At 38.6% G+C, this 26,043-nt stretch overlaps 1 protein-coding gene across 6 annotated transcripts in view; it reads left to right on the plus strand.

Moving 5' to 3' along the window:
* Positions 1–26,043, plus strand: part of cadm1a (cell adhesion molecule 1a) — a 322,140-nt gene that overhangs the window by 241,463 nt on the left and 54,634 nt on the right. For all 6 annotated transcript variants that reach the window (XM_067491839.1, XM_067491841.1, XM_067491842.1 and 3 more), the window contains 4 exons: positions 7,700–7,852; positions 9,677–9,814; positions 17,266–17,424; positions 23,991–24,087. In XM_067491839.1, the coding sequence (XP_067347940.1) occupies positions 7,700–7,852; positions 9,677–9,814; positions 17,266–17,424; positions 23,991–24,087 (547 nt within the window). The remainder of the gene's footprint in view (positions 1–7,699; positions 7,853–9,676; positions 9,815–17,265; positions 17,425–23,990; positions 24,088–26,043) is intronic.

The raw sequence follows: 26,043 nt of genomic DNA on the forward strand, positions 1-26,043 counted from the left end.
TCAATAGTTATCAGATTAATAAGCAGCTTCTCTTGTGTCTGATGTTTACCTTGTTGTAAAGTGGGGCGAAAACTTGACTAGTAGCTATGATGTTTGATTACAACATCATAGATGTAAAAGTGAATTGCATGTGGTACATACTGTAAATGATTGCAGAAATAACAGTATGCGTCCTAAACAATTTTTTTTTTTTTTATTAATCAGAAATTACAATAATAGGCTGTGCACAATGGCACTAGATACATATATATAAAAGGATAGTGGATAACATTATCAGTTGAAACTAATACAGTGCACGTCAGTTCAAAAATGTGAATATAATATTAGTTGGTCTAAGTTTGATCAGCTGTATCAGACACAGAAAAGCCCCCACTAGACTTAACAATTACTAACATGATGATTAATCCTCATGTATTCTGGATTTACATGGTGACTACACTGTGAATTGGAAGCCTGGACTTCACCAAGAGTGGGGAGGAGGTTGGTTGTAAGAATGTAATTACCCCCGCTCCACCATGTCTCACCCACTCTGACACCCAATAATAAAACTTTGATGTGCTCCTCTCAAAAAATAGCGGCAGCCACTAATCACAATTGATTGCAGCCACTTAGGCGAGGCACACTCATCATCTCCTGTTCTCTCTGGATGAGGCTCTTTGCTGAGGCTGGAGTAAAAAACTATTCAAATGAAATGCAGAGAAAGAATGAGGATGAACCAAGAGGGAAAAGAAAAAGCGAGATGATTTAGAATCACGTAGTCGACGGAGGTGAAAACGTCACGTAGAACATGTATTTATGTAGTTCTATTATGCTTATTCTTACCTCAAGTTTCATCCACTCCCATATTACATTTATTGTCAGATACATTCCGATGCAAAGATCACGTCATGGATAACTTTGGAAATAATCAGTTGGCTCATAGCTCTGAAACATAACTGTTTGCAATGCTCTGCACAGCCCTTCACCTATTAGTCACTATCAAAATACAATAAATGAGAATGTTCCAAAATGTGCAAATCAAACAGAAAATCATTGACATGCTCTGATTGGTTAGGAGGATGAACCTTTCTAAAAAGCCTTTAGAAGTGAATATCTCTGCACTGCTGCCAGTGCTGTTCTGTCAGTCTGGCTTGATGGGAGGTGTCAGCAGCATCTCTGTACATGAAGATCAGATTTGCTTGTTAATGTGGAGCTGAAAAATATAAAACTACAGACTGTAGCTTTAAAATGTCCTTAAATGTAACCTGTTGTGGCCATGCCAATGTTGGCCATAGTGCATGGTGATTTCCAGATCTGCTTGTCCACGTGTCAACATATCCTTGCGAAAGATACTGAACCTTAAAATGGGCATCTCATTGGGCAGGGTGATGCTTTGCATGACAACTCTTCAGTTTGTGTGTTTGCGTGTGTGTGTCAGTGCATGCCCATGAGTGGGTGAATAAGAGGCATTTGAAAGAACGTTGTCCTGTTCAGTCTGAAAAGTGCTTTCTCTGTGCAGTCCATTTAGCGTTTTAAATTGTAAGTGCTGCCTGGTAACACGAGACGGGCCTCGGTTCCATGACTACAGGGTCTAATAAAAATATGAAAAACATTAAACAATACTTTCAGATTTTCTCAAGTATATACAATACATACAGTATATAGTGTACATTAAAAAAGTTACTGGTTGACATAATCATGCATTCTCTTCATACAGTACAGTCCATGAATCCTTTGTTCCTTTGTAAAGCGCCTACACAATTACAAAAATATGGGACAAAATCCACGGTGGTCCGTCTGTGCAAAAATGCACACAACTGTCAGGATGAATTCCTCCAACTGTTGTTTAGCAAGAAACTGTTGTTTGTGAAACCACAAAGATGGAATCTCACGATGAAAAGACAATAAGTTTGAATTATAACCGCCTGATTTGGCACAGACAAGTCTGTGGTCGGTCTAATGTTCACTAAGTCACTAATGTTGCACTATTTACTGCTTGTGCACTCAGGGCTGAAACTGAACTTGTTCTCTTCTGGTCTTTTTGCTACTTTTACTTTATATGGAGTGGCAAATGAAGCATATTTAGAGTATTATTATCATAAATGCATAGAGTGCTCCCTGCAGACAGAACAATAGGGTTCATTAAAGTTGACACACTGTTTAATAGCAGTAATCAGCATGACCACTGAGACTACACACAGTACCTTGAATAGGCAGAGCAAAAGTTGTACTTTCACTTTGTCAGCTAACTCACAAAGTCTCCTTGACTGTACTGTACTGTCTTATCACTGCTTTTAAATTAGCTTCATCACCATCAGCTGTAAAAACTGATCAGATAATTTACAGCCTTTCAGAGTTTTGACAGCTTTCTGTTATCCGACGACCTGACTATCAATTACCTTTGTCAGACATCTGCAATGTCCTTCTTTTATCAGATATCACAGAGCAGGAGAACAGGGCAAAAAGAGCATAAAGCTAAAAGTCACCCACTTCTTGGCCCGTAGCACAAAAAGAGAAGTGAAATATGTATTCTAGTGCTCTGTGACATAAAAATAAAAGTACTGTTGGCAGTGTTGCTCGACTCACCTTTTCTTTGCTAGGACTGCTACTTTTTTTTTTTTCCTCTGAAAAGTACCTCTGTGTTCTACCCTGCTGTGTAAACCCGGCCGCTCTCCGATGTCTGTTCTTGTATCTCTTTGAGCTTATTGTTGCCCTAAACTTTGAGCACAGAGAACTATGTCTTTGTACCAATGGCTCTTTTCAACATGTATTAAAAACATTTTTTTTTCATGGTATACTTGCTCATACTGCAATGCCTTATTTTGAAGGGCCATATAAAGAAATTACTAGATTTTTTTGGAGTGCTTTTGTGAAGTAGATTCTATTTAGTTACTGAAATTGTTGACACAGTAAATTTCTAATGAATGTTTATTAGTACTCCAACAATAGGCCAAGAAGAATACTTCTATATGTGTATTTAGTCCAGTTATATTTATGCACTGTGTTGTCTGTGTTGTCTATATCAAATACCAACTCTGGCAATACATTTCCAAAAATGTTGATGTGGTTAAGGGCATTGGCAACAGATTAATTGCTTGTGCAGCTATGGATCCAGCTGCCCATCAGGGATTCTTGTTTATCAAATTGCAGCAATTGGCTTTTTCTTTTTTCTTTTTCCATTTTCTCATTATTTGGTGCCTCGCATTTGGCTCAGTTAGTTTTTGTTCTGTTTCCACAGGTCAACTTTTGTTAAGAGTGGTGCCTATGTGGAAAGGGGTTAGCCCCATAGCGGATGATAGTAAGGAGTTTTGATCTTGTTTTGGGACCAGGAGGAGGGACACCAATCTAGCACCTTAGACCGAAGCCGAGCCAGACCAAAACAAAAGGCGTTCAGGACAGTAGGGCAATGGGACACCTCTTCCTCAATCTCCTCAGTGAGTGCTAATTGGACAAAAATTTGGGTTTTCCGAACTCGGGGCAGGATGGAACAATCGTAACAGAGCATCGGCCTTGGTATTCTTGTGGGCGAGATGGTAGGTAAGGGTGAACTGGAACCGATAAAAAAAAAAAAAATAGGCGCATGGATGAATCTTGCGGTCTTTATCAGATCCTTGAGAAAGTACAGCCCCAACCCCCACGTTTGAAAAATCAACTTCCACTAGGAACTGCCTACTGACAGCTTCAGACGACCAACAGAACAGTCTTTTAGCAGAGGTGAGGTGGTGCAGCGATAGTACTATACCTTATACCCTCTAATGAATCTCCTGTAAAAATTTGGCAAACCCCAAGAAACGCTGCAGCTGCTTCTGCCATTCGCGGTTCGACCAGTCCCTCACTGCGCTCATCTTACTGGGGACCATCTCCATCTCTCCCTGGGTAGATGAGGAACAACAGGAAGGATACCAAGGGGGACTGGAAGACACATTTTTCAGCTTTGACAAAAAGATGGTTCTGATGAAGCCTGCTAAGGTCCTTCCTAGTGTGTGTTACATGTGCAGTCTCAGAGTTCGAGAGAATTAGAATGTCATCTAAGTAGACGAAAACAAATTTGTTCAACATATTTCCCAAAACATCATTGGTCAAGTTCTGTTAAACGGCAGGTGCATTAGTCAAATCAAAGAGCATAACCAAATACTCAAATTGATCGACTAGGGTGTTGAACGCTGTCTTCCATACATCCCCCTCCTGAATACGGACAAGGTGGTAGGTGTTTCTAAGATCTAACTTAGATGACACTGTTGGTGGAGCTTAAACACGGAGGAATTGTGTGGAAGGGCTAACAGTTGCAAATGGTGATCTGGTTTAGCCCGCAATAGTCGATGCATGGTTGGAGCTCCCAGTCATTTTTACCTACAAAAAGAAACCTGTGGCTGAGGGAGATTAGGAAGGACGAATGAGACCAGCCGCAAGTGACTCATCGATGTATTTCTTAATGGCCCCTCGCTTAGGAGTGGAAAGTGAATAAAGTCTGCCTCATCCTTTTGGGAGGTGAGGATGTAGGGAAGTCGCCTTGTCTTCGCTCAAAACTAGTTATACGTCGTGGTAAACCTCGGGCATGTTAGTGAGATCTATTTTATCAGAAGGGGGCTCCAGAGATGAAAAACTAGATGACATAATAGCTTGTCTGAGACAGAGGCTGGAGCAGGAAACTCCCCAATTTATTCTTTTGCCTTTAAGCCAATCAGTATGGGGGTCATGACAAGACACGTGGAGCAGTGAATGAGTGGTTACTGAGGGGACTGGATGATATGAAAAGATTCACAGTGATTTTTGATTTGCAGTGATATAGAAGTTGTCTGCAGGGCCCTAGGGTTTACCAGGTATCCGTCTAAAGCTCGAATGCAAATGGGTCTAGAGCGGGGAACTAAGGAAAGAAGGAGAGAGTCGATGCAACAAAGATGATCTAGAGGCTTGTGCAAAAGTCCTTTTCTTAAATAGTAATCCCACAATTCGGTAACAGTCACTTACTGATAGGAGCGGCGAATCAGAGCCGGAGCTCCAGAAAACAATTGCCGGGAGTGGGAGAGCAGAAAAACACCGTAGCTCGGGTGCTGAGGCCGCACGTGATTAACAGAGGAGTTGAGGAAAAGGCTGGGATCTTAGGAAACATGGGAACACAGAGCAGACAGAAGGCAAGAACAGGCTAGTCACATAACTCAAGAAAAACCCGGAAGACTTTCTGGCACAGAGGAGCAGGTGAACGAGGTATTACGAGGGGAGGCAACAGGTAAAACCAGTGAGGCTAATTGATGGAGTTGAAGGGAGAGAGGTAGGAGCAGTAACCAGGACAACGCAGATCAAAGCATAGTTGTTGGTTGTGCTGCCTCGCGCTTTAAACTTACCCATCACCTTTGGAAACATTTGAAAGAAGAAAAGGTGATATATGGAGCACAACAGGAAGCTCTCAGGTCGCAGGTGAAATGATGTAGGTTGTTAATTTTTCCCAAATCTGGTTCAGATCCTTTCTAATACAGTTCATAGCAAACTCAAACTTCTACTTACTTATCACAGTAATAGACAAAAACACTATGGCTATTAAGATATTTACATCCGATTAACTAGATGCTCACATTTCTGTTAGCACCCTTATAGATGCCATTTAGAATACCACAGAGCCTGTAATATTTATAGCAAAAAAGATGCCAAGATATGCTCTAAAGAGAGGACTTTCTAGCGAAGCTTTGCCTTGTAAACAAGTCAAACACTTTCTTCAGTGCATTTCTATACTGCACCATTGAATTAAACGTTGAAATCTCGGAACGTTTAATTCAATTAAATCATTAGAAGTGGAAGATGACCTCCCATTTTAATGAGGCCTAACAAGGCTTTTGAATGAGAAGCACAAATTACAGGCGTATAATTCATGTGCCACAACAAGGCCTTTATTGTGTATAGGATGAAAAACGTAGCTGCATAATAATCTAAGGTATCCATTGTTTTGAGTGTAGTGAGCAGGCCATCCTGGCAGGATAATCAGAGGTGAAGAGAAGCGGGAAGGTGGTAGTGTTACAGAGCACCAAACAGTATGACCGGCATATTGTTTTCTGTTTGCCCAAAAAACATCAAGATTGGGTTTTTGGACGCAGATATTTTTTCTTAATGTGGTGACAAACGCCTCATCTCCAGTCAGCCTTATGGTTCCACTTAAAATGTGTCTGATGGTGTTGTTTAATGATGCATAAAATCAATTGTGGTGATTAGTATTCCCGCTCTCTCTCCTCTCCCTTTTTTCCTCTGACTCACTTTTATCATGTCTGTCTCCTAACATTAAAAATAGATACTGTACGTTCATACAGAGCATCATCTTCCTTCTGTTATTCGTTTGTGAAATCCGTGTGAAATCTTATTGTAGCCCGGTGGTTATTCAGTCTATTTATGTTTGTTATGAGGTGCCCTATATCAGACATCTCCATGTCTAATGCTTTAAGCTTTTGGAGTTAAGAAAAAAAAAGTAGAGCCAGAGGATGGGTACACAGATCAATACTAAGAAAGCACAGAGTGCAAAGAGCCTGGAGTTGCTGTCAATCAGAGCAGAATTTATCAGCACATCGAAGGAAGATGGAGACAGGTAGGCTTTCATCTTAACCACATGTTGTCATTCTACATTACAGCTGATAGTGTGCTTATAGGTGGGAAAACAAGGTTAGGAAAGATGAAAGTGTCTACAGAGGCAGGATTTATGGATTTGTCCTCAATTCAGCTGTAGGCCAGCTAAAGGACAGCCAAAGGATGAGGCCTCTATTAATACAAACTATGGCGTTTGCATGTGATCTGCGTTTTTTTTTTTTGTTTGTTTGTTTGTTTAAACCTAAGGGAGTTACAAAAGTGTGAATTGTATTTTGTTCCTTAATTTCTCGCCTCTGTCGTTGCTGCATGCTGTGTTACATCACTGTGCACTGTGATTGATTGTTGACTAATTAGATTGAGGTAGCTTTTTCTGCTCTTTGAAGCATGCTTGTTTTTGTGATGGACTTGAAGTTAAAAGTGAGTAGGAACATATTTGTCTATAAAACCTACAAAAAGTGACATATTTCACACCCACAGAAAGCAGGATTGCAACATCGCATGGCTCTTGGGTTTGGGCTAATTATTCTCTGTAAAACCAACTGGAAATAAAATCCTCTGATGAATTAAAAGGCTGACAAAAGACAACAAAGGATCATTTATTATTCATCCGAAGCAATATAAAAAAAAAATTAATTGCTTCTTGGATGATTCCTGTTTTTGCATTCCTAATTTTTTATTTATTTTAATTTTTGGCAGCATAATGAACAGCACTATGGTAAAATGCAATATAATAATTTCCTTGTGATATGAACGTTTTTTTCTGAACTGGTAGAAAGAAAACACCACTTATCAACAAAAACGATGAATACAATACTTATTGTAGTGAAGCCAACACAATTAGCTCATTACTTTATTAGTTAATGAACTAATTTAAATGTGAATAAGCCCGCTATTATCTTAAATAATGTATCAACAAAACTCCTAACATTTTTTAGTGCAACCTAGTTGATTAGCTGCTGCTTTTTGTCTTTTGTGATAGTAAGGTGTGTTTTTTTATATTTATGGGCTCAAAGTCTGATCCTAGTGTTAGTCTGTCTATATTTTCAATGTTGAAAATGAACATACTCCTATCTTACTATATATGTATTATTACATGTACATGCTACCTTGAGATGAAATAAACATTGTGCATTTGTGTGTTTTTCTCCTTCAGCACTGAAAGACGCTCGCTTTCAGCTGGTGAACTTCTCAGACAACGAGCTGCGGGTGTCACTGTCTAATGTCTCACTGTCAGACGAGGGTCGATATGTTTGCCAGCTCTACACAGACCCCCCGCAGGAAGCCTACGCTGACATCACTGTGCTAAGTACATCAGCAAGACTTATCACACACACACACACACACATACAACGAGACTGGTAGCAGGTAGCTGAAGCATATTAATCAAAATTTAGACAGCCGCTTACTAGAAAAAGTCCTAGAAATGCCAACAGCAGCAGTTTAGAAGAGGGAAATCATTTGGAGTATTTTGTGTGTGACCATTGGCTCCTGTAATAAAGTTTTTGTCTTAAAACAAGAAAATATACAATTTCAGTTTGCAAGTATGACTCACCAAAAAGGTCATACTGACATATTTAAGACACATTCATGACACCTTCATCCTGTGTGTTTTTGGTTTCAATGCAATTTTTTGTTCTTTTGTGTGTGTGGTTCATATAGAATTTATTCAAAAAGATTCTTCCTGTGTGTATGTGATTTCTGTAATATGGATTCAGTGATTGCTGCACAAGTTAAAATCTATAATGATATTGTTTATATTTTCTGTCCTGAACACTGGCACAAATTCCAAACTTTTACTTTAATTTTAAATAGACAGCAGTTGTTTTTTTTATACAAATAAAAATGAGTTATGCAATTGTTATGATATGCTCACCTATATAGGATATCCAATAATAGTGAATTATTAAACACCCACGCCTTAGTAATGTATCTAGGTACAAATGCCTTCATACTATGATGGTTACATTTTGATTTATATCCCACCTTAGCAACGGTAAACCAAGATATTTTCTTTGAAGAATCAACAAAATAAAACAAATATAAGTTTTTATCCATTGGTGTTCGTAAAGACCCTTATCCACTTCCAAAATCATCACTGATTTAGATTGGACACGTCCCTTTCAAATATTCATAAAAACATGTGAACCAAAAGTCCTCAGCTGAGGAGGCAATTTTTAATCATTATCAATTAGGATAAAATGCCTCAATATATCATAAGAAAAGTATGAGCAGAAAACCTTTACAACTGGGATATTGGCTCAAAACCTGTCTCGTAAAAATGATGTTCCTATTTACCTAAACTAGAAATGAACTATGTTCAAATAAAACATATTACTGTATTTAAATAAAGTCTTTCAATAAGAGTTGGTTGTAATGGATGGCAGGCCAACTAAGTGAATCACAAATATTTGCAACTTGTAACTTACAGTTATTAACAACTTATCCTAATTAACTACTAAACCAATTGCAGTTACATTTGGGGGGGCAGTGGTTCAGTTGGTAGTGGCCGACCATCGACCACAGGGTCAGAGGTTTGTGCCCCACTCTTCTCGACCACATGTTGAAGTGTCCCTGGGCAAAACATTGAACCCCCAACAGCCCATTCCAGTTTACATAACTTACGGGATAAGCCGAAAGGACAAGAAATAAATAAATTAGTTATGTTTCTTATAAAAATAGATTTGTAATTGCGTTTTAATCGTACAGGAACAAAGACTTTAGGAGATATATTTGGAGACATATTTTCTTTCAACATCCATAGATTTTATGTTATATGAAATACATTGATTGACTTTTCAACAAAAGGAGTAAGTAAGCAAATTATTCAGTAGTATACTATGGATAATATGTTTGGGTAGAACTAATTATTACTAAAAGCAGTAAGTATAACATTTGCACAGAATGCATCATCATAGTGTTGCTGTTTAATTCCTTAATTCTTAAAATATTTATTTAACTTTAATAAAAGCTTCAGCTTCCTAATTGTCATCTGACCTACTTTGAAAAGCAATAACAAATCACTCTCTTCTGACTTGTTTGGTGTGTTTTCTCTGCATCTTTACATAAGGATGTAGAGGTACTGTGGTATCATTTCCCAGTGTTTACAGATGGTTGGTTTGTCCTGTCGTAGTTCCTCCTGGTAACCCCATCATAGAGGCAAGGGATGAGGTCCTGAGCGAGGGCAACGAGACAGAGATGACCTGCACTGCCATGAGCAGTAAGCCGGCTGCCACCATCAGATGGATGAAGGGAGATAAGGAGGTTCCAGGTAGGTGTGCTCCCCGCACAGAGAGATCCACAATCATTAACGGAGGCTTTTTCGGTCTTGACACTTGCAGGAAATCATTTGTAGCTTTTAAAAAAAAAAATAATCACTCATTTTTTTACTTTTCTGATCTGTTCAAAGAGTGCCTCTCCCTGACACAGAAAAACATTATAATCCCTGAACCATAGTAAAAGGGCTATGATGTATTGCATCTAAAAAGAAAAAAACCCTTCCTGCCTTTGCCATTTCTTTCACTTTGAAAAGAACTCACATTCATTCCACATAAAAGCATATATGCAAACAGAAAAATGAATCCATGTACTGTATGCTTTCAGTTATTCTGATTGTTGATCCTCACCAGATACATCGCTCTGTATGCTCACTAAATGCAGTTTTCTCTTTAGAAGTCATGATAAAGTAAAATGTTAGTCACTTGTTAACTCTTGGGAACTATTTTGAATAGTGATAAGTAAATGAATCAACTGCTCATTTACGGTGAACCACAAACCAGACTACACAGCCTGAAAGAAAACTGTAGACAATGAAATAGAGGGCGTCACAACATACATTTAAAACATTATAACATTTCTGACATGACAAAGAAGAGAAATTGATGAAAATGATAAGTAGAAGATGTTCAAAACAAAAACACTACTAAATCTCCAAATAAGCTAATTGTTTTGAGGGGCAATAATCACAGCAATAAAAAGTGGTTGGGTGCTGTGTAATTACACATTGGAAAAGCACACGCACTTCTAGTGGGCATCAGGGGACACCAGAGTTCAATGTTCTTGCTGAGCATCTGATTTCATAGTGCAGTCTGTATCATCATTTGTGTTGTTCCAGAGGGAAAAACTTGGAAATGGATTAGGCTGCTATGAGTGAAGGCATTTTTCACTACTTTGACGTTTCAATTTAAAATGCATTTCTGCAGGTGAGCACATTCTCACATTATTCTGTTCCACCTTTTGCATGCATCTAAGCATTTGTTGTGGTGAAGCAGTTGTCAATGAACCGGAGTGTTAGCGGTTCGACTCCCAGCTCCTCCTGGCATCCTGTTGAAGTGTCCCCACATAACACACTGAATCTCAAACCCTAATTGCATTAAATGTGGCAGTCTGTCCACAAAAACCTGCCATGGGACTTAATCAAGTACATCAAAAGTTAAAAAACATATAAAAACTCCAGTAAGGCTGGATTCCCACTTACCTTTGACTTACTAGTGTTTGCGTCAAAGATGTTACTTTTTAAATTGAACTACAACTTTGGCTAACTTCCATTAAAGCAATGAGGATGTGCAGTGGTGGCCAGAGTCTTTTGGCGCTGCAACAACTTTCATGCTTTCATCAAAGGTAGCTGAGCTTTAGAAGTCTGAGCAGAGCTCAGGGGTGAACAGGCCTCCTGCCAGGCAACTCCACCTCAGAGCCCAGACAGCAAGCTTTGTAAAGACTTTGAAACAAAGGTCCTAATCAGAAGCTGTGTAGAAGCCCCTGAGCAGCTTCACCTCTACACTAGAGCACATTAAACCTTTAATGGCCAGTTCAAATCTGAGAATGTTCCAATGTGCTAAGGTCAGGGTTTGACTTAAAACATAAAAAAAACAGTTGACATTCAGTAAATTCTTTCTGCGTTTCTGCTGGTCATTTTACGCATATTAGCATGACTTAGGCTGTATGTATTGAATAGCGAATGGTAAAGCTCCCCTGGTGCCTGATTTCACTGATGCTTCTAGGTAAATGTCATAGGCAAATACTGTACAAATTAAATGTAGTTGAGTTGTGCAAATTCTCTGCTGTATGAGTGAGGAGTAATTTTAAACTTTTTTTTAGATTAGAGTTTTTAATTTGCTTGTTTTACGGGGGGAAAAAATTAAACAATGTCTCCACACGACCACACGCCCATGCAGTTTTCTCACATTTGTTGAGAAAGGATTGCCATTTACAGAATAAAGCTCAGCACTCTTTGAAGTCCTACAACTGATAGATCCAATTTATGTTTGTCGTATCACAATACTCAGGAGTATTTAATGGCTCACCTGTCACAACACTACTTTGGGAGCATGTCATTTACTTTCATCCAATTTTTGCCACCAGTGAAAGGTGCTAAAAGCAGGCCCTCATATTTAATTGTATTGTTTGAAATTCCTAGCTTCATTGTAAATGAAGTCTAAGGGACATTATAGTTATTTCAACAATATCAGCATTGTTGACTGTCTCCTTGGTTAGCTCTGACGGTAATGTTAGCTTTTTAGAAAACTGTATCAACACACTTTGTTTAGTTTATACCACGGTAGTTTCGTGAAAAATGAAACCTGGTATTGCTCTGCTGAAGCTGAAAATGTGAAAGACCAGAGAGTGCAAGAACATGAAAGATGGGAGGAAAAAGAATGGCTGAGGGTGCCAGAGTCCTGACACCAGGGCAGAATGACTTAAATTGCCTTCAGCTGTGGCTCCTTGCCCGGCAGACTTATTTCTAATTAAATGTCCCCAGAATTTAACTTAATTACTGTAAGGGATAATCAGGCTCTCTTAAATATCATTTAAAGGTTGCAATTGTCATGCTTGCCAATGTAAATCCAACCATTTCTCCTAATATGCATAGACCCATTATCTCATTATTATCTCCTTCTCTTTCATTTGCTCTTATCCTGTTTTTTTAGTGATTTATTAACATATGCCCCGACACTGATATCTCCAGCTCTTAAGCTTATGCTCTAGTCAAAGTCATGAAAAAGCAAGTGCAAGATCTAGCAGTGCAGGTCATTTCTTTCTGTTCTTTTACAATAAAAAAAGGGAGATAGAGAAAAGAAAGCCCGTACGTAGGGCACTTCATTGACTAACAGGGACCAGAACAGCCATTAGCCTCGAGTCTTACAAGACATCCACAGGGTGATTTCAATTAGCCTGCACTACCCCAGCAGGAAGAGTCTCGAAATGGATAAAGGAATATTGTGGGGAAAGTAAAGAGATAAAATTGGAACGACCTATATTTTATTAAACGAGGCATTACTCTCTTCTTGATCCGGCAGAACGTGGTCAAACGATAACAACGGAGCAAGTGAAAAGTGGAGGAGGAACAGAAGAAGAAGACAAACGGAGTTTGTTTGTTAGGCATTACAAAACATTTAAAGTGCCACTTCAGCTTCCATCTGACCTTCCACTACATTTCGGTGACATTCATCTCCCCTGGCACCACTCCAAAATTAGTCTCTCAGAATGTTCTTAGTGCTAAACACTACATGATGTTTGCAAACAGAGACCAATTACTAATTCATCAGCAATACTCACTCCACTTTCTAAGGGCTTTTCATGCTCTGTTGTGTAAAATCACATGATTTGTCACCTGCTTGCTAGTTTTATAGGAAAACAATCAGGCACAATTAAAACCAGGGCACCAGCAGGATTAGTATTAATCTAATTATTCATTTTTACACAGCACCATATTGGTAAATAAAAGTGTGGCGAAACCACACGTCATCTACGTAGGTGGATAAAGCAGCCAAAGTCAGATCTGCAACAAGCTCCCAAATAGGCTGTTGGTAAGTTATTGCACAGTGACAAAACTACCTTGTTTGCTAATGGACTGCAATTCAGTTAGATATGAAAAATATTTTAATCTAGTGACTAGAACGACAACAATGGCAGGCAATGAGAAATCTGCCACCGTGTCAGAGGCCATTCACATGCAGATAATACATTTCTCATGTGCTTTGTTACGGGAAATATTAGGTTCTACATATAATAGTAATTTCAGCTCACAAAACACATGAAACTAAAGTGGATTACTAAATTTAATCCACTTTTTATTACACCGAAAGTGTGAGTCATCACGGTTATTGTAAACCTGTTCTACCAACTTATTTTCTCAAGGACATACATTTTTTGAACAAAAATGCAGATCTTGCTCATTTATAGATCAACGTTTTCCAAACACAAGCTCTTATTTTGAATGTGTTCATATTATACAGTTGCCTCTATCTATCTATATTTTAGTTACTAGACTTGAACAAGTGCATGGATCAGCATTGCAACAGAAATGCATACTTCACACGGGTCACTCAATGGAAAAAATCCATTTTGTTGAGTTACTGTGCTTGCACATGTGCATTAGTCAACACATAGTGTTTCTGTGATATCCATCTCAGTGGGAGGAATATAGTCTCTTGATGAGCTTGGAGTGCACTGAAATCAGGTGTCATGACTGATGTAATTATGCGTAGACCATTCAGATGTGTCTCTTATCTGCACAGGAAACAGTCCCAAAAACATCTGACAGAAATGGGTGGTAAATGACTTTGGGGGTTTGCTATTTTGCAGTATAACGAGCCGCACAACGGTGAGATTTGTGCTTTATTGGAAGTGCTTTCAAACATCGTGGTCTACTTTTACAAGAGAAAATACTTTAAATGTGAGGCCTCAGTGGCTGGTTTTGCATATGTGCATCCAGTTTGTCTATGTTTTGTTATAATGTGCAGCAAAGCCATGTATAGGCCTTGTCTGACAGCCTGACTGACCGACACCTCCACAGTAAGGAGACAATTCCAAACAGGCCTGTACACAGCATAACTGGCACATGTTTATCTGTAAGGGACAACCTGTACCTTAACTTGTTGAATTGCTTGTCACAGTGAGTCCCAGCAGCAAACATTTTTCAAACAACTCCTTCTTGTGTGTGCAGATTATCACTGCGGTGTCCACCAAGCCTTCTTTGATGAATTCCCTCTTTGAGGGTGGTTGGTTGTGAGATGTCCCTTAACTAGCATTTGACAAGTCGTTTGCTGTGTGGCACTTTGTAAAAACTCATTGCTGTTTTTATAGCTTTGCTAGCAGCATGTTTTGTCTTGGTGTCGACTGAGATTGTAATCTCTAAAAACAGCCTGATGTTCCATGCAAATGGAGCAAACAACTCTACCGGCTACTTTAGTGAAGAAATAGTTGTCCCTACATTGTTAAAGGTCCTGCAATCAGCATCAACCTTTCTCATTTTAATGTTATCAAAAGGTAAACAGAAGAGTTTTCATTTGGATGTGTTTGTTCTGTCTTTTGCCCAGGTCTGCACCAAAATGTTGAGTGTTGCACTCATGGGCCACATCATCTCTACTTCAATACACAAATACCTAAAGCAGCATGTTTGGAGAACATCAGATGTCCTTCTTGTGACTTCTCTGTCTCCTCTGCATTCCCCAAGGAATGGACAGTCAGTTCTAGTTGTATACAGTGCATAGCAGAATTCATTGGCTGCATTTATTCGTTGGTGGAGAGATGGGTTTGTAGCTTCTCTGTCTCTGTGTCTGTGTCTGGAGACATTCATGCAATGCAGGCAAGGAAAAAAAACAAGCAACATGGTAGAACTTGAATTAAGACTTCACCACTGTGTCATGCATCTCAAAAGTCATTTTTGATTTGAGGAGACCCTTTCAGAATGCTGTTTCAGGTGCTTGCAGGCATCTGAAGCCTCTAGTGGTATTTATTCATGACAACCTGTTCCTTTACACCAGGCACATCACACAGGTATTCTTTCCCGGCATCCAAAGAGACAGCTGTCACCACGGTGACGGTATCACCACAGTTGCTGAGCTGCAGTAGATGAGTGGGTAGAATATGCGCTCGGTACATATTTTACAGCTACAGTGCCAACATATGGATGCAACTTTTCGCTTAATGTTCTAGCATTTCTCTTTTCAGATTATTTCACTGCTTTGCTACTTGTATTTGTTTTATTGATGGGGCACAGGCACACCATAACACCATCTAGGACAAAGGGATAAAGATAATCAATCTCTTTCTGAAACATTGCTGTGTAGCACTGTATGCAGCTATCCCTCTTATTTTGTGTAAGTGTGATGAGGTGTCCTCTTCATTTCATTTTAAAAACGCATTGTTAGATATTACAGGGTTACTTTGTAGGCTTCAGACTTGGTGCTGTGTAAAGGATGGCTACACAATAAATCTGGCTTCATAAAGCCTAATGAGGGATTCATAGTCACACTGACAGCAGGCAATTCTAAGCTGATTCACCTTATTTGACACTCTCAAGGACACACTCCTCATTTCCACTCTCCATATTTTGTAAGGTCAGTGGAAGAAAGACGTCTTCCTTGCAGCCTTACCTTTGTCAAGCCTTCATATTTTTAAAGCATGTTTTTTTTTTTTTCAAGTAGCCTTAAGTCAAAAGGTTTGACCATTGTTATCTCAAAAAGCCAAATTTACTGGGCTGACTCTTGTACAATCAAACACAGAGCTTTATATATAGCTATATATAATAATAATAATGATGAAGATGATGATGATGATAATATTATTATTAATAATAATAATAATAATAATAATAATAATAATAATAACTCAACTGCGGAAGAAGTCCAAATATTATCTTTTGGCTATATTTTACTACACGACTTGTGGGAAACATACATGAGCGACAAAATTTGATTAAAGCCAAGAGTCCTTTGGATGATTAAAACAATTTGACAATGGATGATTAAACAATTAAACAATACATCCCCCCAAGATCTCACCACATTCCCAGATAGTAGATATGCTCACACTTGATTGAAAACATTAAAATTTCAGACAAAAATCATTAATTTCCGTGTAAGCCCTCACAGCGATGAGGTTAAAACTTATGGTGTTTAACTTGTTCAGATTTGGAGGACAATTACAAACATTCTGCTAAGAAAATGTAGAAATAATTCTAATAATAATTGTTTGCTGTCTTTTCCTCTGTGTAGCTGCACCGCAAGGTTTGTGACAGTAGGTCGAGGTTTAGTCTTCAGTCAACCGATGTTTTGAGATCTTCACCCTCACTCCTTTCTACATTCTTTATGACAATCAGAAATTAGTAGAGAAGACCTGATCAGTGCTTATGACATATTTAAAAGTATCGGCCAAAATAAAGTGTTTTCTCACCACAGACACTTGCTTCTGCACGGTGGGAGATTTCAAACACTCAGCACAGGATTATTCTCATCTGGGGAACTTTAACTGACATGTAGAACATTGCACTAGAGGACAGACTGATATTGTACCATCATGTCAGTCTCAGAGTCCCATTCTTCCAGTTTTTCTTCTATTTTCATCATTAGTTTATGCAGATAAGCTTAATATGATTTGACTCTGAGTATTTTGATGAGCAATGTGTGTCTGAGATTGTGTGAGATGTCAGACACTTTGAACATTTACAGCAGTATTGGATCGGTATCTGTCGATTGCTAACACCAAAGGTATCAGATCTAAAAAAGCTGGATTAGGACATTCCTATTAATTAGTTGGTTTACTAATTGGTTGCTTAGTGATTTTGCTTTATCTGATCAAGTGTCCACTGTTACTTTCCAAACTACAGTTAGTGATGTTTATATACTGTGTAAGTATATGTAGTGCTTGTTCATATTTTAAATGAATTCCGAAATGTGCCTGTATACGGTATCTAACTTCGATTGTCTCCCTTTTCCACAGGCAAGCCTAAAGTTGAGCTGAGCTATGACAAGATGTATACAGTAACCAGCCGGCTGACATTCACAGTGAGTAAGGAGGATGACGGTTTACCTGTGGTTTGCATTGTAGACCACCCAGCAGTCAAGGACTTCCAAGCACAGAAATACCTGGAGGTTCAGTGTAAGTACATCTGAAATAAATTATTAATCTTCCTAGATATTTAAACAGAAAAGTTTTATTCTTTTTCTTTTTTAATCTCATCAGCTTAACTCAGTCAATTGGACTGGAATAGAGAAGAGTAGTTCACCCCACTAATGAAATGGCATAAATCTGCTACTAAAGCTACATTAGGGTATGACATGTATTTCAGTGTCATTGATGGAAGATCATCTCTATGCACAGGTTATGATGAATAAAAAGGGGAAATTAGACTGCAGTAGAATGTGATTGTTCCATCCACTAATTAAATTACATAAATTTCTCACATTTTCCTTCACATTTTATAAATTTAACTCTAGACAATAGAGCTTGATACATGATGATTGGAAAGTGGAAAGAAATAAAGCAGCATATTGATGAACATTTTCTAGATAGATATACAAATGTTTTGTTGCTGCTCTGTCAGGAAAAGTAATGTTTTGCCTTCTTAAAACCTCTGTTACTACAAACTAAAAGGGTTACATGTGCAGTTGATGTTATGTTACAAAATCTTCTGTTTTTATTTTAGCATCCACATATTCACAGTCTTGCCTGAGTGTCATTTGGGACCATGAATATGTTAAAACAGTGCCGAGCAGTTTGAGTATAAAAGTTTTAAAAAGTGTCTTGTGCCTAGAGCACAGAGGCAGAGGTTCTTTGTGAAACCTTGCACTTATATGAGGCCAGTTTTGTCTCCCAGACTCACTGTGTGTGTACACACCAAAGTCAACGCTCCTGTTATCAATGAAAAGACTAGCAACAAAGATTTATAACTCCCACAGCTCTGATTATTTGTAGCACGCAAAATGTCCTGGCAACATAAACTACAATGTTTCAATCACAATTGGCAATAATTTGGTAATAATTTAGTTTATAAGTAGTGAATGAACAGTAAAAAATAATTACTGCTTGTAGAGTAAAAGATAATGTGAAAGCACAGAAACACAGGGAAATAGAATCCCAAATAAGACACAAAAAATGAACTAAAGCCAAAAATATTTTATAATTTTTCAAAAAGTTTTTTGGAAGCTAGTGGGTAAATTAACCCTAAAAGAAAAATACTGCATAGTAGATTTTTACTTTATTTTGCTGCTTGTAAATTTATTTTGAAAGTGAAAACAAACTTTCTAACAAACTCTAGCAATAGCTCATAATAAAAAGTATAAGCCATTTTAAGAAAACTCAATAGCTAAAATCTGTCATTCACACACCCGGTGGTGTGAAGTGCCCTCTTTACCAACAAAACCAGCTTCAAGTCCTCTTACGTAAATCTCTAAAAGCTTCTCACTTCTGGATTTAAGCAGTTTATCTACTTCTTCTTGACAGATCCTCTCATGCTCCGTAAGATTGGATGTGAGCTGATATATTATGGACTTCGCACAGATGTACTCCAGGGTTTAAGTCTGGGCTTTAGTTAGACAACTCAAAAGAGTCAGAGATATCTTGTGTGTGTACTGGCTGTGTACTGGCTGTATACTTCTGGTCATGGTCAGGTGAAGACGGCTGACCTTGTCTGTTTCCTGGGTTTGCCTGAAACAGGGACAACGTCTGAACTTCTGTCACGGTGGATAAATGAGGAGACCTGAAACTGAAAAGATCAAATGGCCAGCAACACCTGCTGATTCTCGAAAAACTTTATTATTAGACCAACATGTTTTGGCTTGTGGCCTTGGTCAGTTTGGCTGGACAGCAATTCTGGTGGTTTCCTTCTTGGGAACACTCAAAGCTTTAGAAATGGTTTTGTACCATTGCCCTATTCTATGTCTCGTGGGCCTGGTGTCTCAGTGGTAGAGCATTGGTTTGGGATAAAGAAGGTTCGCATCCCACCCCATCATGTGTGGCCCCACCCAGCCATGTGCAGAACACGTTCTGCTGTGGTGACTCCTGAAGAGACAAGCTAAAAGCCATTGGTCTTTGCCCTATTATATGTCTCACTAAAAACAATAAGGGGGTGTCTATACACAGAGTCCCTTGAATTTCATGGCTTAGCTTGTTTTCTGATACGCAGTGTGAAGGCCTTAAAGAAACACGTCTGTATCTTTATAAACTACACAGTCAGTTTATGTACAATAGGTGGACTCTAGTCAACTTCTAGACACATCTCAAGAAAAATGAAGGCAGACTGTATAAATCTATCACAGTTTAGACTGCCACAGCAAAGGATGTAAATACTTCTGTAAAAGACAAGTCAGTTTTTGTATTTAAAAAAAAAAAGGCACTGTGTGCCTGCTTATTTCTGCATACGCACTGTTTAAACAAATGACCCCCAAAAGGTTTCCAAACATAACTGAACTAATTAACATTCCCCTGAAACCAAGAAGAAGCAACAGACTTCAGCTTGGAGGTTAGAGGTCATGTTTATTGCTATAACTGTGTTTTACTGCAGTATGTCTTGTTAGCCTTCACAAATCCTTGCAGCATTTGTATTTCTGCCACAATATCTGTGGTGTTACTAATGCCAGTAATGATCAATTACATGTGACACATTCGAGAGTTAGCCTGAGTCTTATTGGGAGTTTGAGGGGGGTGATATCAGTTTGGACTATGTTTAGCGGGGAATGTGGCTGAGGTGCAGGGTACTGTAGGGTACTGTACTGTTGAAGAGTGGGTGAGCTGTATGTAATGTCCAGGACTAAGCTAAAGTACTTGCTTGATGGTCCTACAGTGTAGAGCTATCGGTTTGTGATTCGGTTCTCATTGTTTGTGTTGAATAAAAACAATGGAACATGTGGGTGTGGAAGGTTTGGAGCTGTGTAAAGGCATCTTTGATGGAGTTGACAGCTGAACAACAACAGTATGAGCAACAAGTAATAACCAGTAATGCATTGTTTGTACTGCTTGGTAATGACAGAACTACCATGGCCATTTGATACGTACTGTAATTACAATACTAGTCCTTTGTAGTAATTTGGACTTTTAGATATGGATGCAAAGTGATTTATTCTATGTATTGTATGCTTCTCTAACCTCTGTCTTTGGCCTTTGGCGTGTCCTTGCATTCTATTAAAAAAGAAAAACTCTTCTGTAGCTATCTGACCTTTCTCTGGGAGAGCGAGAACAGGAGATCAGCTCATCTACAGAGGCAGCATGGCATTTTGTTGGCCTCTGATAACAGGGAGCTCACATGGACCACCCGGCTCAATGCTTCATACTGCTGCATGCAGGGGCTGCTGCTGTCATGCTCTGTGCATACTGTAATGAGCAACCAACAGGCACAGCCCTCCCTGCAGTCCACCTTCTCTTTGATCTCTCAGCTATGCAGTTAAATATTACATTTGGAGTGTGTTGACTGAGAATTATTACTGACTGTAGGAAAAATAACTAGAAATGCGGTAGATGAAGATTTCAAAGTTTTGTTCTTTGTTCTTAGCTTCATTTTACTGGACATAATATCAGTACACCAGTATTGATTGACCATTCATACTACAATTCTGTGCATCTTCTAAATTCAACAAACTATTCAGACAAAAATCTAATCGTATCAAGGTAAAGCAGTGCTATAGCATTATTTGGAACATCTTAATAATATTAACATTTTAGAATTGTAAACTCTTAAATATTTTAAATAAAAAAAGTAATATTTCTCTGATGCCTCACTAGTACTGAGACCTAATAATTTGACAGCTGCTCCATTTGGAGTATATTTACTGTATGCTAAGTACCGTACAGTTACAAACAAATTCTATCTCAAACCAAAGTGCCACTCACTTTATTATTATAATATTTCTTTATGTTGGACATAAAGTAATAAACTAAAGGTCCTATACATCCCGACTGAACATGGGCTCTATTTCTCTTATAATTGGTGCCAAATCAAGTGATGAGTTATCTGAACCTTTCCTAGAATCCAGCTGCATTTATGTTTCTATCTTGGAAATTGAAAATTACAGTAATTGTGAAAAATATAAAGCCTACCTTTTTTTTTAGGTTTGCAGTGACATATAAAAGTTTATTTACTAATTACTGAGATAGACGCAGTGTTTTACACTGGATCACTGACTGTGTGGGCAATGTTTAAGTGCACTGAATTGTGCAGTAATAAATGGCTAAAAGAGGCCACTGTCAGGGGACAGCATAATTAAATAAACTTGTAATATTTATGTATTTATAAGCAAAGCAATATGTTTTTTGTTGTAGTTGTTGTTGCCTGGTTATTTACCCTTAAAGTTAGCTGGCTGCAGAGAGATGGATGGTGCCGGCTTGAATGCTTACGAGATGGGGCTCTCAGTAAAGCAAATAGTTCAGTTAGCATAATGACATTGGCCCTCTCACATACAGTCACAGTTTTTACATTCACTGGAGGGAGTATCCGGATCTGAAAATGCAGGGTGTGTTTTATGCTTTAAGCAGACAAGAAATATCCCCCGTAACTATCTGAGGCTATCAAACAACCTACAGATGCCTGGTGTCCTTCATGTTTATGGCTGTGAGATGACAAGGTCAGATGACGTTGTGAGCAAAGAAAAGTTACAGGATGCCATGTAGTGCCTGAAGTGGAAACAAAACCAAAGGATTGCTGTCTAAACCTATGCATGCCCACTGAGCAGAAGACTTGGCTTTTTGCCGATTTACTGTCCATCACCAAGACTGAGAACCAGCAACTGACAGGGTGTGATTTAGACAGATGGATGGCTAGACACGTGTTGTTTGTTGCCAAGAAGGTCAGACAGCAGAGTGGAACTTTACTGCTAGCTTTGAAGTCATAACAAAGGCTTTATTCCTCTGTCTGCAGGCTGATTAAAATACAGGCACCAAATTGGGCATTTAGGTTATAAAACTGGGAAAAGACCAACATTTTCAGACAGACTGTAATTTCACCATTGTGACAAAGTGTGGTCAGATTAATTAAGCTATTGATGTGTTGCCAAAAGTACAAGGCAGCATTTCGCATTGCAATTAAACAAGCTTTAATCAATCTTTTTAATACATACTCATTAGTATATTTGTTTAACATTAACAAAACGTAAACCTCATTCATTGTGAAAGTGGAGTTACAAAAGTCCATTTTCTTTAATAGAAATTAAAGAGATGAGCACCTTTTTTCTCAGAAACCTTATTTATTCTGTAGATTTATTTATTAGAATTTTTTAAGTACAGTAGTTCATCAGGAAAACAAGAAATCCAGGTAGAGGTGAGGGTGGTGCACACCTACATGTGAATTCCCCTGATGAATACAAGTGCTCATTCTCTTCCATTTCCATCACAGTTTATCAACATCAGCACAGAAGTGTCAAGAAGGGCTTTGCCCATTTTGAAACTGGTCATTTGAGCACTAAGAGAGGGATGCCCTAGGACAATCGCCTCGAATAATGGTTTTCCAAAAGGTCAAGAGAGGTTGCTCTTAGTGCACCACGACAATGCTCCTGCACATCAAGTCAGCAGGAATGTCTTCTTTGTTTGTGCTTCTGGGATCAAACCCTCGGATGCCCCACCCTACTTGCCTGACAGGATAATTATAGATTCATTAAAAAATAAATAAAAAGTCTAAACATTGTGCAACCGTGCTTTGAAGTTCATGGTGTTTATCTCTTTCGTTTCTAATAATGGACATATGGACCTTTGAGACACCTTATTTCTTTTTATTTTCAATGTGTCCCTGTTTGTTTTTAAGGCAAACACATTTTTTTTTTTTTTTGAGTCAGACAGGGACTTTTGTTGCATTTGTTCAGTCTTAGTCAATTCAGTACATAGCAAAACTGAATTCAATCACTAACCCAGATGATAGAGAGAATAAACTATTAGATTTTTGTCCAGAATAAAGGATTGTCTCCCACACCAAGATGAAAAAACGCTGTGATAACACCATCAGTGGAATGGGAACAATAGAAACTTCATAGTTGCAAAGAATAACATAGTGTCGACTGTCAAAGCACTCAACTGATTGTCAAAACAGCATTCTCACATTTTCCTTGCAGCTGCCTGAGCTTCTCAGCACTGTCTTCTATTTTCCGTTTGTTGTGTAGCAACTCTATCACATAATACCTTTGGACATATCAGGGTACCCTGTGGTCTGCCACTTACACCTGTAAATCCCCAACGTATTAGCGTGTGTTTTGTTGCTAGGTTGATTCACAATTCCATCAATAATATGCCTAAGGTAGACCCAGTCCTGCTGAAGAGTGATTTGATGTAATGGTATAGTATATTTAAGTTAAGGCAGTAAATGGATGGCAAATGTAAATAATGGAAACTGTGTATATATTTAAATTGTACACTAAACTTCAAGTCAAATCCGGCCCGACCAAGTTTGAGTGGCGTGGAGCTCAGTCATAATTATGTTATTAACTACAGATGGAAAAACAGAAAAATGTCATGGCCAAATCATCTTACATGGTAAATAAATGGTATTGAGTTCATCTGTTGAATTTAGCTGAGTAAACTGTGAGGAGATATTTATGCTACAAACAAGCTGCAAGTGTTGATCTATCAGAAAGAATACAGATGCAGAGAGTGGATGTTGAGTGGAAAGAAATCATTTCTTTTCTGTTATGTTGTTCAACCACTTAGTTTTCTCTCTGTCTCTCTCTCTCTCTCTCTCACCCTTTCAGACAAACCAGAGGTAAAGATCGTGGTGGAATTTCCTCAGGGTCTGACCAGAGAAGGAGAGAACCTGGAACTGACGTGTCAGGCCAAAGGCAAACCCCAGTATGTAGCGCGTGCGCGCGCACACACACACACACACACACACACACACACACGCTTTAACCAATTAAAAATAGCCATAGGAAGGCAAACTAAACTTACCTGCTCAAAGATGCATATTTATGTACTCCTCTTAATACCTTGCCTGTATTCTTTGGTGTGTTCATGTGTCTCACTGCAGTAATGCAGTGTTATAGTGATAGTTATAGATATTTATCTGTAACTATACTGTATCATTGTTTACCTTTTTAAGAAGAGGTGAATGTCAGACTGTTGTAGTAGAGAGTAGCTTTGATTTACATCAAAAGAGAATGTAAACTTGTACTACTCCCACCCCAACACATAAACGAGATAAAAGAGAGAAATCCTTTGACCTCTTAACACACTGTACTGCCTACAGGATGCTAGCACTATGTCTAACTTTTAAACCTGTTAGTCTAAAAAACCTATACAAATATGAACAAAAAATACACAGTATGTATCGATAGATCTGACCTCCATCAGCCCATCACGTTGGTCTCCTACATACAGTAACACTAAAGTGCTTTAAAGTAACTGAAGTATTTCAAATGTTATACCTTTTTTTTTTTCGTCATTCCAATGTGGTTAGGACCATCCTCCTCTGAACAAATCTGTATTTATCCTTAGTATGCTGTGTGCAGTTAAATGTAGCAGGACATGCACAGACTTGGACACTGGAGAAAAAAAAAAACAACCACTTCACAAACACAAGACACAGCACAACAGAGCCGGCTCCTCGGGGCGAGATGCAGCAGTTCATCTGCATCTAAAAAACAAGGGGACGGTCCACTGAAGACTGCAGTGTTCATTCTGCTCAGAGAAGACTGATAGTTTGAAAGAAGAATAAAAGAGGTCTTTGACATCACACTGGAATGATTCTTTGTTAGTGGGGGTGGCTATACAACCCCACTTGCAACACCACACATTTGAGAAAAGAAGTTTTAATTCTTCTCAATCTACAGGGGCACATTTTGATATCACCAATAATCCCTTTGAGGATCCTTCAGGATTGTTTCATTTGTCCTCTTTGGTTTTCAGTTGATTGTGTGCTCCTTACAATCAAATCCATATAATAGTAGTCTTTATTTTTTAGCAATTACCTCACCTAATTTATGGGTTGAGAAGCTCAATTTCCTGAGAAAAATGACATCTTCTTCCCTGATGCCAGTTGATTTGATCCCCCACAGCCCTCGTAGTCATCGCCTAAAAAAATGACAAAGGGTCAATGTCTTGTAGGCTCACTAGCTGCAAAATGATAGATTGGGGTTGGGGTTAAGGTTTGATTGCCAAGAGACCTGCTCTCTTGTAGAATTAGTAAAATAAAATAAAATAAAATAAATAAAAATGGCTCTAGGGATGTGAAACTTCTGCACCAAAGCTGACTGATTGAACTGAGAGTTACCTACAGGATGAGGTGGTTCTCACCAGTGGCTCTGCACATAGTCTTCTGGCTCCTAATTAGAAGATGGAGTTCAGCAAATGGAAGAAGGTTGCCTTAATATAAGTACAGTAGATGTTGTAGAGAGGAAAGCTGTGACTGCAGCTGTGGCTAATATCACTAAAAAACCTCAGGCCAGACCGTTCTAAATGGCCAATACTGGATACATAATCAGTTAATTGACTGACTATTTCTTTTTCAGAGCTTTCAAGGGGAAATTTGAAGCTGGCCTGTAATTATGAAATGCATGAGAATAACAGTGTGATATTTCGAGCAGGTGTTTAATTACCACTGCTTTAAAGGCGGAGGGCACAGCGAGGAGAGGGGCATTAATAAATGTGAGTAGAGTGGGTCCTAATATCTGACAGGTACAATTTTAGCATGAATAAGCATGAATATGGTGGGATTTTTTTGTGATAAGTGCTGGATTTATGAAGGTATCTAAGAAAACAGTGTGAAACTGAGTCACTATGTTGATGGACTTGAGGCACAGATGAAGT

The sequence above is a fragment of the Channa argus genome, chromosome 22 (assembly GCF_033026475.1).
Source record: "Channa argus isolate prfri chromosome 22, Channa argus male v1.0, whole genome shotgun sequence".
Taxonomy (NCBI): Eukaryota; Metazoa; Chordata; class Actinopteri; order Anabantiformes; family Channidae; genus Channa; species Channa argus.